This window comes from Anguilla rostrata, chromosome 6 (assembly GCF_018555375.3).
Source record: "Anguilla rostrata isolate EN2019 chromosome 6, ASM1855537v3, whole genome shotgun sequence".
NCBI classification, from domain to species: domain Eukaryota; kingdom Metazoa; phylum Chordata; class Actinopteri; order Anguilliformes; family Anguillidae; genus Anguilla; species Anguilla rostrata.
The window spans coordinates 48,090,452-48,103,017 of NC_057938.1; the positions used below are offsets into that span (position 1 = coordinate 48,090,452).

The 12,566-nt window shown below is 45.3% G+C and overlaps 1 protein-coding gene across 1 annotated transcript in view; it reads left to right on the forward strand.

The window, feature by feature from the left end:
* Nucleotides 1–11,967, forward strand: part of aig1 (androgen-induced 1 (H. sapiens)) — a 35,192-nt gene extending 23,225 nt beyond the window's left edge. The window contains exons 4-6 of the mRNA XM_064340171.1: nt 7,165–7,280; nt 8,949–9,112; nt 10,873–11,967. Coding sequence (XP_064196241.1) covers nt 7,165–7,280; nt 8,949–9,112; nt 10,873–10,907 — 315 coding nt within the window. The 3' untranslated portion in view covers nt 10,908–11,967. The remainder of the gene's footprint in view (nt 1–7,164; nt 7,281–8,948; nt 9,113–10,872) is intronic.
* The last annotated feature ends 599 nt before the right edge of the window (nt 11,968–12,566 follow it).

A 12,566-nucleotide genomic window follows, 5' to 3' on the forward strand; every position in this document is an offset into this window, starting at 1 on the left:
CTGTCAGCAGGGCAGGCTCTGGGCAGGGGCGAGGGGGTGCGGGGTGGGATGGCTGAGGGGGTGCGTGCTGACAGGTGTCCACGGGGACACCAATCAGGTCACTCACCGGCTGACAGCCCCCCCACCCCCCTTGCGGCCCGCCCTCGTCCTTCACTGAGCGTCTCCCGTGTCCCCACGGCTGGGGAGGGGGGTGGGGGGGGGACGCAGTGGTGATTACTCGGAGATGGATGCATTCTTCTCTCCCTGTTGCCCTGTCACCAAAACCCTGGCCCCTCGGCTTTGGCTCTCACAAATAGCCCCCCTGTCTGTGGGTGGGGGTGGGGGTGGGGAGGGGCAACATGACTCACCGTGGTGACCCTCGTCAGTTTCTTTGGATAGCATAGATTTCTGCGTCGCCACGGTAACTCACTGGAAACTGCCTTAGGTTATACAGGTAGCTCTCTGATGAAAATGATAGTGTTTAGCTGGAGCTACTGTCGTCACGGCGTGTACTTAAACCGTCTAATAGTTTTCTTTTTTTCATAGAACAACCCCGGTGACCTTGAAATTTGTCTGTAAACCCGCGTTGTGTGCGGCTCTTACTGCTCGCGTGGGGCTGCTTCAGGAGGGGCACGTGTGTGTAGGCTTGGGGGTGCGTCTCGGGCAGGATACGGGCAGGAGAATGCTTGGTGCCAGTGCCCTGCTTGTGTGACAAGGCCCCCGCTTCACCCTGTGACACACCCTTCACGCACAAGCTGGCGTATCAGACAAAGAAAGGGCCCTTTTTTTTAACCCTCTCCACGTAAGCCATGAAAGCTTAGCGTCACACCGACCGAAGCCGGGCTGTTTCCTCTTCGGAAGCGACGACGCAAACCGGGTTTATGGAAAACTCTTCAGTACTACTTTATTCTGCTCTGCTGTCCAGAGAAACATTTGGAGTTTACTTTCGCCTCGGTCAGTAATGCGTCGTCAGAGAGCAGTTGCGGTTAGTTTTTTGAGCCAGGGAGATTTCGGCCCGTGAACCTGACAAGCCCATTGGGTGAAAACAGGTTCGAGTGACTGAATTCCTGGCTAGAGAAATCCTGAAGAGGAGAAACCAAGACTGTGTTCAATGGTATTGATTCTCTTTACAAAAACAATCCGCTCCTCTTTTTTTTCATGTGCACACCGCACAGCTATTTCCCTCTGGTTTGACGCTGCTGGGGGATCACTTAAAAAAACGATCAATAAGTGCTGGTCCGTTTTTTCTGGGCGGTAATGTTTCGCTGCAGCGCGAAGCAAAGCGGTGTAAGATATCGCAGTTGATTCAGATCCCGCTCGGAGTCTGGAAAAGCGACTGCGTAAAGCTCCGCATTCGAACCCTGTCATTAAAGCGGGTACATAGCTGGCGTGCTAGCTCATCCTTGACAACTGAGAAAATATTTACTCACCTCGACACAGTGAAAAAATGACTGGTTCGGTTAGTTTTTTTTTTTTTTTGTTCATTGTTACTTTAGCTTGAATAAAGAGACGCATGAGGGGAAATGATTCACTCTTCTGTCAAATGGCAGTTGCCCTATTTGTTCTAGAAGGTGAGCGTCTCTTTTATGTGGGACGTTTTTTTAAGGGTTTGCATGTACGCCATTACACGAAAATGGAAAAATGGGAGACAAAATTTGCACCACATGTTATAAACATACTCCGCATCAGTTCTCGCATAAGCGTGTGGATGTGTGAGTGTGGTATGTGGTGTGTGTGTGTGTCTGTTGGTTTGTGTGTAGTATGCATGTTGCTGTGTGTGTGTGTGTGTATGTGTGTGTGTGTGTATGTGTGTGTGTGTGTCTGTGTGTAGTATGCATGTCGCTGTGTGTGTGCAGTGTGTGTGTGTGTGTGTATGTGTGTGTGTGTGTCTGTGTGTAGTATGCATGTCGCTGTGTGTGTGCAGTGTGCTGTGTGTGTGTGTGTGTGTGTGTGTGTGTGTGCATGTCGCTGTGTGTGGCATGTGTGTGTGTGTGTGATGTGTGGTGGTGTGTGTGTGTGTGTAGTATGATGTGTGTGTGTGTGATGTGTGTGTGATGTGTGTGTGTGTGTTGTGTGTAGTATGCAGTGTGTAGTGTGTGTGCGGTCGTGGTTTCATTTTGTAATTTTAAATATTATTTTGCACTGAATAGTAACAGATCCTGTCCTATTTCAGTGAGGAATCTGTAAGTGAATGCTGTTGCGCTGTAACACGAGGGATTTTCCATGGACAGTGCTAGCATTCCTGAAAAGCCGCAGGACTCTATCTTTGAGAGCTCCTCTCTCCAGCGGTCAGGGCCTTTGAGTTGAGAGAGAGGGCTGCCACATCGAATTAACGTAGGGGGGCCACAAGACCAGCGCAAAATAAAACATGACCGGGTCAAATCCCGGATAAAAATGCAAAGTCAGGCCATATCATGTGATCTCAATCCAGCTGGAATGAGAGACGCTAGCTTTTTTTTTTTTTTTTGGCGGGTGGGCGTGTGGGTATTCTTCTGGAATTTTCTCGTAGGCATCAGCCGTGTAAGTCGCAGCGTATTGTGGCGGTGTCCAGGGGAGGGGGGGGGGGGGGGTGGGGGGTCGCTGAGAGCGAGTAACTCTACCCCTGACCTTGGGAGCGCTCCTCTGGCGGGGCATCTTTCCGATATCCTGTCCCTCAGCGAGACTTTCACCAAAACATGCCTCGGTATGCGATCCCATAATGCTCTGTGCTCACAGGGATGCTCATCGCTGGTGAGACAACAGTGTGAAAAATGTGCATCCATAATGTGGTCGCCCGTTTCACAGATTTCAAGAGGCCCGTGTCAGGAACTTATTTCAACCTTTTTTTTTCCCCCTTTGCGGTAACTAGTAACTTGTTGAGGGAACTGAGGCGGATCAAATTCTTCAAAACATCTGTGTAGCTCTGAGGCATTTATTCAATTTACTTCAATTTGCTGCGTCTTATCTGTTGACATTTCATACCTAAAATGTAACGTGTGGTTAAATGATACTTTAAACGATACGTTTTTTTAGAGGTCTTAATTCCGGTGGTTCTTTTCCCTCCGCTGTAAACTTTTCACTTCTATCTTTAGAGCGATAGCCCCTGATTCTAGCAGCCTGTACGAAAGGACCGAAGTGTATTTGGGGCCAGGTTGGGAGCAAAATTCAGCTATTTTTTAGCTTCACCCGCCCACCCTGACCAGTCCTACCCATAAGGGGGGAGGGGGGGGGGGGTGTTTGCAATCATGGCCCACATGTGTACCGGCCTGTCTGGCATCTGACAGTGTCTATGGGTGTAAGGCCTATATATATATATATATGGGAACCATTTATGGGGTTATAGACTTCATGGTGTTTGCTTACTAATGTTCTCCATCTATCAGTAAGGGGGTACAGAGTGTCTCCACACAAATCCGTCCCCATTGGCAGACCCAGCCGGGCCATTTGTGGCTGAGGTTACACACAGACCAAACAGATTTTTACAGCATTTGCAATCATCCCGATGAAAAGACAGCAGTAAGGGCTGAGTTGCTTTGGTAGCATCGCTTTGTGTTTCGTCTGCGGCGGTGCTATTATTTGCAATGAGGTGCATCCAAGCACCGAGTTGCTTAGATGACCCCCGTCCCACCCGCCGCATTTACTTTCTGTGCTGGAGCGGACTGACAGTGAACAGTACATGATCACATCGGTGGGTTGGGCTTGGCTATCGGCCCCACAAGGGGGCTGGTTAAAATCCCAGCTTTGAAAACAGCTGTTACTTCCTTGAGCTGAGCACCTCTTACCAGTTACTGTTTGACAGAAATGCACAAAAAGGCTCAAGACTTTATATTACAAGCATAAGAACATGAATGAATATTAGGACATATTCCTGTCAGACCTTTTAGTTGTGTTCTGAATGCATGCGTCCTCAGAGAGTATAGGTAGTCAACAGAAGTCAGTCAATGGAGATTAAATGGGACTGTTCAGGGTAAGGCTGTGTTGATATATGTGTACCCACAGATCTACCTAAATGGTCAGGATGTTGTCCTTGTGCCAGTGCACAGGACGGTAATCTAAGCCTGTGGGATCAGAACATGAACGTGAACACGGCTTTGCTGGCCCACTAACTTTCTGACACATTCGTTGCCTCAACCTGGGGTTGCTTTGCAAGTGAATGTGCTTCTGAACTCAGAATGCACATGCATCAAACGTAAGAGGCTTAGGTTTTTATGACTGCACGGAGATGCCAAACACGCTCCGTCTCCACGGAGAACGCTTGCATATGCATGAGGGCTTCCGAACAGCCATTACCCTGCTGATGGTTTAGAGGAAGTCGCAGAAGGCCTGGAGCCTGAACAGGAAAAGGGATTTCTTCCCTCGTTTGCTACCGTGGAGACGTTCGGCGGTGTGTCACAGAGGATATCGTTAATTCTGGCGCTGTCTGCGAGCTCCAGCCGCGGCACGCCGGAGCGGCGTTCAGCCAAGACGCGCCGCACCCCCCCCCCCACCCCCCCGGCCCTTTCGCTCTGTCTGTCGTTAGGTAATCATCTCCGAGAATCAATCCCGAGGAGTCACCTTAATCAACCGTGGACGATTTAATCTGTTTTTGAGCATGTCGGAGCTGAGCAATTACCCAGGTCTGTTGATCTTTGGCAGTTTGTAGAAGGAGGGGTGGGGGGAGGGGGGGGTGGCAAGGCAAGGGTGGGGAGGGAAGGTCCAAGGAGGAAAGGGTGGTGGCGATGGTGGTGGTGGAGGGGGGAGAATCAGGTAATTGTAGATGTGCTTCATAATAAAAAGCAAAAATGCAACCATCTTGTCAAGGCTCATCTCTCCTGGGGGAAAACAGAAATGAATAGGTACTGTTTCTTCAAATTACACATCACACTCTACGCACAGCCACCTTTTTTCCTTATCGCTGGCCATTTCATAGTTCTCTGAGGGGCCGAACACATGTTATGTACATTTACAGTCAGCATTCACTCAAAGAAACCAGTCATTAGATCGCTCAGAAATGTAACAAAAGTACAAATTTTAAATACAGCTTTTTCTCCCGTGATAGGTGGCAGACTTAACACACTACTTGCAAAGTGTAGATTTTCCCAACCGATACTACTGCTGGATATCGTCTAAGTCATTATGAAGGAAGAGTTATGGAACAAGAGTGCAGCCAGGTGTATGGACCTTTATAACAAGCTTTACAGAGCTGTGAATGTGTGAATGAAGTGCTCCTGTGCAGGAGACTAGGCTTCAGATGGCAGGTTTCCAGCTAAACGGGGATTAGCAGTACTTCAGAGTTTCAAGCTTCTGTGGCTCACTCTTTCTGGAGCTTGCTCCACTAGAGTGATGTCCTCAGGAGTCTGTCTGCACAGTACTTGCGGTAATCTAAATACAGCAAGATCCATATTTGGTTTCCGCGAAACATGTTAAATATGCGTTTTACCCCCACCGCTATAATTCTGTGTTCAGACAGATCACAATTGAAACATTGTGTTGCCATTTCCAATACTAGTATTTCCATTTGACACGTGTATTTATTTCTTAATGGCCATGCAAAGCTGACTGAGGTGAGAACAAGATTAGGAGGCGGCCTCTGGTTTCAAGGCCTAGGGAGAGCGCCATCTGGTGGCACATATGTAATGCATACTCTATGTGCCGGTACAGATAAATACACCAATCTTTTTGCTATACCTGTACTTCCAGAGGCCTTCCAGAAACAAACCCCATTACATTTGGGACTCAGATAACCTAGCTAAATAAAACAACCTAACAGCATCTCTTCACAAAAATGCTCAGTAAACAGCCGTTAATCTGTGGTCATTTATACATAACCCATGAATAGTTTGCACCGTATGTTTTCAGCACATATTTACATAATTTTTTTCCTCATCAGGAAGATCGTATCATTCAGTAAGCCATGCCCATGTCAACTTATAACAGCAATTATTCAGCTACAGGCATTCACAGGAAGAACTGGCTACAGCTGTCCATCTTGTGCCCATAATGATGAACTGCATGTTTCCAGTAACTAGAAACTGAACTGGATATGTATGACCAACAGACAGCCCTGCAAAGCTATATTGCCTACTCTCTCTTTGGATGTATCATGCAGCTATTATTATCTTTTTAAAAATAGTACATTCTTGTGTTGGACAGCCATGTTGATCTGGAAAAGGCAGGTGGTTTATGGGATAGAAAGCACACTGAGTCATAGGTGTCAGTTAAAAAAGGAGCCAGATTGTTTTGGGCAAATGTCACGTTCACAACGTGCGTCACCCGGTGGGATACGACGAACTGAATCAGGCTCGCGGTGTAAATCAGAGTGAATGCTGTGGGGGTGTGTCCGCAGCGAGCGAGGCTGCTCTGTATTTATAATGCTGTAAAAATGATGTCACACCACCGTGACCCACTGAGCAAACATTCAAGCAATCTATATCTAATAGTTTTTTTTTGTGCAGCCGGATTGCTTGCCTAAGCTTCCAACGTAGGAGCCTCTCGGATATTCCCGGTGCAAACAAACGTTGGATGTCTCGTTAAAAAAATCTAATCCTTGAAACACATCAGAAAACAAGCACAGCGTCAGGAGGCAAAGCGAGCAGATTACTGAATTATTGAACAAGCCACGACGGTAAATGTCAAGGGTCCGACGGAAGGAAAATAAGACGAAAGCAGCAGGGTTTCTAATCAGATGACAGAAGCACAGAGGAGCCCACACGTTTTCTGCATGATAGTGTTTACGATCTCCCACGTTTCCGTGAAACCATTCATAATGATAATGATAGGATGCTGAGGCTCTTCTGGGAGCAGAATGCAAGGGCCAGCCTCATTGGCTGGTGTGACCTAATTAGCCACTTGATCAACCAATCAGCAACCCCTTTTCTCACTCTCTCCGGTTGAGTAACATCAGTGACACTTGTTATTGGCCTTTTGTAACTGTAAAGCCATTTATCACGACATAGTTTTTTTTCTTGCATTGGGTAAAGTTTGAGCGAATTGTCAAACTATAGCAATTGAGACAGGATAAACTAGAAAATAAATGCATATATTATAATGGATGAACAACTGACATGAAAAACTTGGAAATCTATGTCCAGAGTGTATTATTTATGGGTCACCCATCTCCAAAACATATTGTTTTCTTATGTACAACTTATTACCAGACTTAAACTTATGAAGACGTATTGCTGTTCTCACATGGCTAATCACAGGTTTCTTTTCTTATATTTCCAGCATACGACAGTGCTCCCCTTCATCTTGATTGAGATGAGAACGACACACCACCAGTATCCCAGCAGGCTCTGTGGACTGCTAGCAGTGTGCACCTTTGCGGTGGGATATGTTCTATGGTAGGATCCATTCTCTCATGCATTCTATTACACACGTGCTAGTAATCAGATTGAGTAAACAAAAAAGAAAATGCCCTTAGTCATCTACATGTCAAAATGCTTTGATTATTATACATTGCATGATTTGTATACACCTTACTTTTTTTATACAGTTCATTGTTTTTACTGAAACAATTCAGGTTAAGTGCGGTTAAGTACCTTGGGTGGATAGACAGTTCCCCACCAGGGATTTGAACTTGCAACCTCAATTATGAGCACAGCTGCTGAACCTCTACCTGATCAGCAAGATTCCACTGGTCAGTTATGAAACAAAACAAAAAGAAGAAAAGATATTGCCCTCCTTAATGGTCATATTTATTATTTGCAGTAAATATCCACCATGAGAAAAAATATATATAGAATTCTATGTCCAAGTGAGCATTCAGACAACTGTAGGTGGTTATACTGTATGTTGCAAACTTCTGCTTGAGGGCATTTCCCTTCATCCTGTGCATTTTACTGGATAGTGGGGATAAGCTATGAAAAAGTAATGTTAAAATCAATAATTCATCCGCGTTCAGCCAGCAATATACGTAACTAGCAAACTACAACGATTATCTACAATAATTGTAATGACAACATTTTAAAGGTTGCAGCCTTTGAACAGTACCTGGCTTTTAATGGGCAGGTGTTTCTCTAATATGTTCAAGAGCTAAAACGGGGGATTTTACAGTATGTGTTACTTAGAGTTTTACTTAGAGGCTTTATGGTTTAGTGCACCTCCCCCCCTCCCTCCCAGCACACAAATGCAGGGCAGTCTCCATATTTTTTTTTTTCTCCAAAAAAAGGTGCCGCAGAAATCACCTGGAGCGACCGAACAGCGCCTCGTATCTCTTTCAGCCTTAATCCTCGCAGAATGAAAGAGGATTAAATAAAACAAATCCCCCAGGACCGGCGAATTTTAGTCTCGCTCTGCAGAAGGGGAAAATACCAGGGAGTTTTTTTTTCTAAATCCACAGGCTGCTTTACGCGTGGATTACAGAGCCTGAATGTTACCGAAGAGAGCTGACAAGCCTCCCCACGCGATGGGTTCAGGCTCGGCACTCGTTGTAGCGGTAGACGCGCCCGACCTGTGTGCAATCCCTCGAGTGTCAGATTCTTTTTGTACTCACACGGATGGTAAACCGAGGGTTTGAGAAGGGCACAAGCGATGAAACCTGAGGAAATACACTGTAGGTAACTTCAGCCTAAATGTACGGGGCTTTCGAACCGCTGTGATTATTTACTTATGCCCTGGATAAAGAGAGCACAGCACGTATGGGAGCGATACACAGTGAAAGTGTGTGCTTTTTTTACTCCTATTAAGACTATATTAATTCATCCCCACTACTTTCAGCATTTCTGCTATACTGCTTATTTCTAACGAGTTTTGCGATATGAAGCTGTATTTGAATTTGGGTTGCATTTCTTAAATATGGCATAACTGGGAGTAAATTAGCCCACGCACAGAAAAACCAAGTGTACACAAATGTATGTATGTTCTCTTTCTAAGACATTTCATAATAGACACAGTAGATTTCATATGCAGATTCTCCAGCACTGAAGGGAGTGCTCAGTGTGGGTGTACAGACGTTAGGCACCTGTGCCTGAGCGAGTGTGAGTGTGAGTTTGCCCTCTGGTCGCCCGCAGGATGTGCTGGGTGCATCACGTGACCGGGGTGTGGGTGTACCCGCTGCTGGAGCACATCGGCCCCGCCGCCAGGGTCGTCTTCTTCTCCTCCCTGACCGCCCTGATCAACGTCTACTACGTCCTGGGGGAAATACTCAACAGCTACATCTGGGACTCCTCCAAATGTAAGCCTTCATCTTTGGCAGGTTTCTGTCAGAATTTTGTCTTGCAAACAACACCCCCCACCACTCCCCCCGCTCCCCCACCCGTCACTTCTTTGTTTTTGGAGCTAGAGAGTGGTACTGAATAATCCTTGCAGCGGTCCCATGTTGGTATCTGTTCCTCTAGATTTGCTGGGGGTTTTTTTGTTTTTGTTTTTTTTTTCAGCGCTAGCAGTAGGATTCGCACTCTTTGGCTATTTGCATTAAAAATGCAGACAGCAAGGTCCGTGGGAGTAGAGCAACCTGCGGCTCGGAATAACAGATGGGATCGGGGTGATAAGCAGTCTGATTGCGGCAGACACCGAATCCCTTCCCACCTCCCACCTGTTTGACACCAGCCCACAAATCACCGGGAGTGTTCTCGACGCACGGCTCGCCTTTGCCGTCCGGTCTGCTCTTCGCCCCCACCTGCGATCTCACCAATTTCGCTCGCCGATTAAGGTCACATTGAGGGCGGGGAGTGTCACACTGCAACAGTCGATATAGGCTAATGTGCCGGATTTTTTTTTTCTCCCACTCACCTTGGGCCAAAACAAATTCTGTGTTATGAACTGTGCCCTAAAGAGAGCCGTTGGCAAAACAGTTAAAAGATTCATTTTCTGGGATTTATTTATATATATTTTTTTTTTTTTTTTTTACTGTATGTTTCTGATTGGCCCAGACAGTGTAAGTGTATGCTTTTGCGTGTGATGAAGGTCATTTTAGACATTTACAGAAGGTCTTGACAAACTGGCAGCTTTATGGTGACTGCAAGGACATTCAGGGCCTTGTGGTCTAAAAGCAAGAACCTACACTTTGAGTAACTCGCATACACTTCACAGCTTGTATATGATGAGGTTGTACACATGTGTATTACACAATTATTCTTCAAACAATTATGTTATTTATCTTATTTTGGCCTTACATTCAGGTTGGCCTCATTATTATTTGCTTTGTCTTTGAATTCTTCATTACAGTATCCACCAAGTGGTTAGTTTTGACGGTCATATGTCTACAATTTCACCAATTATGAGCTTACTGGTTCACCTCAGTCTTTTGATCAGTTAAAAATGTTTTACGTCTTTTTATGTAATTGTTTGCTTATATGCCACAATAAGTACAATGTGAATATGGAACTTTTATTCTTCATGGCTATTTTTGACATAATGTGGCTTAAGAGGGTAAATAACCCATAGAAACATGAAAAGCATCTAATTAAGAAAAATGAACAGCTTATTAAAATTCTGGGATTGCAATTGTGGTTTGAACGAAAGCCAGCATACACAGAGGTCCCCAGGACCGAGCTTGAGAACCACTGCTTTAGACCGCAAACCTCCCCACATGTCTCTGTATCGGCCATTGTATGACTGGCTGGTTGTCAGAAACTTTTACAAGTGTCTAATATATCCCTCATTCTACATAAGAACTGAGTCTGGGCCAATCAAACACACACAAAAACCACAATCCATATTAAGTTCAGTTATGTCTGTCAACCAATTCCATCACTAAACTGGGCAAGAGTTCATGGACCTTCTGCTGTGTACGTTTGAAACCATAGTCCCCATAGTTCTGTAGCAGACCTTGTCTGCTAACCACGAGGGTAATGCGCTCCCTTCCTGAGCCTGTTTTTTATGGCAGATGACTGTACATTTTTTTTTTTTTTGGAAAATTTTGTTTCAGAAACAGGTAACTGGTTTCACTTAAAGAACACTCAGCTTAAACATGTTCCTTTCTCATGTCTCCAGGTGTTCAGGACTCGGACAAACCCAAAGCAGATTGAAACCCAGAACAGAGGAGGAAGTGTCCGCTTGTCCACAGAGCTCTCAGTACAAACTCGCCGCTCGTGAAGCCACAAAGAGAAGCTTGATCCAGGACTTGAGAAAACAAATCTCCCATAAATAACTGGGAGAATAATGATTTTTATTTAATTATTATTTTTTTAAAGAACCTAAGCACTGCTTTACCTGCAGAACTCCAGGTTGGATTTCTAGGCTGTAACCCAGAACTTCTGAAAGCCTGAAACATCACTGAGAAATGAATGCAAACTCTCAATCGACGACGCAGGAATACACTTATCGCTAAGGCAAAAGTCTAGAAATTCAAGGATTATTCTTACACTCTGAAGTCCCAGCTATGGTTTTACAGCCTAATTTCTCATATCTTTTATGTTAAATAAATAATTTTTTTTTCTAGGGGAAAGATGTTTATCTTAAGTTGCTTACAAGTAGAAGTAGCCAAGGCTTTCTGTCAGTTTATTCTTTTTTTCTGCCTGCTCTGGAAAGCTTTTCCTCAAAGCTGTTTTCCCTCACAGGAAGATCAATAGCAGCCCTTTTCATGGTTAGATAGTGCTCTTAGCAGCTGTACTCCGGAATGCAGTTTATTCTAGAACATTCTATAACAGCCAGACTGTGGGAGTAGTTGTCCACTCGATGCGGCTTTATCGTGTTATGTTTCTGCATAAATTACAGTGTTTGATTTCCATAGTTTGATTGCTGAGGTTCTAATGTATGGTCTTCCAATAAAAAAGGTGTTGAGTTATGTACATTCAGGTAAGAGATGAGTAATCAGACAATCAGACAGGCTGAGAGTGAATGGACTTTCATTAGAGGCTTTTCCTTAAGGGTAGCCAGAGATGGTGTCTGAGAAATGAACCATTATTAACCATTAGTTTTAAGACAGTTTCGAATTTGGAGTCTGATGATAAAGAGGTCTTCTTGAAGAAATCAGTGAGCATTCGGGGAATGTCTCCATGGGTACAGTGTTCGGTTGGATGCGACAAGCACACACCAGGTAAATGTCCTCATGAAGCTCTATATAAATAATGGTCGAGGCAAACAAAACTGGTTCATTTGTGTATTCTTTCATAGAACAACCCTAGAACAACCCTTTCATGTTGACCTCTCCCATGCACAAAGAGAAAAAGTGGGTGAATCTCCATGGACCCCAGTCGTTAACTGCGCTAACCCCCAGTGCAGCCTCTAGCCAAGATCTTGCAGACTTGAGCCTGGGCAGGCAGGCGAGACTGGGTGTGGCAGGACACAGTTTGTTTCACGCTGCCCGTGGCTGGGTGGGTAGGGTGGGTGAAGTCAGCAAAAGCTCCCCGACTTTCTGCTTTATTAACTCCACACAAAAACAGGGAAGGTGCCCAGAGGCTCCCCGCAGTAATTAAGAGGGCCATACAGCTCTCCTCCAATGAGCGCAGGTTCTCCTGTAGCACAGTGTGGCCTGCTGTGCGAGAGAATAGTCACAGGCTCACGGCGAACGCGACGCGGAGAGCTTTTTGTGCGGGTGCTGGCGGCCAGGCGGTGACCCAACCGTCCTTTCAAAAATGGAGGGAAAAATACATCCAAATTTTTGAAAAAAAATTTAGAGTTTTTTAAAAAAAGAGAGAAAGAACAAGAAAGGCTGTGTTGTCGGGGTTTCACCACAGCTACCGCCT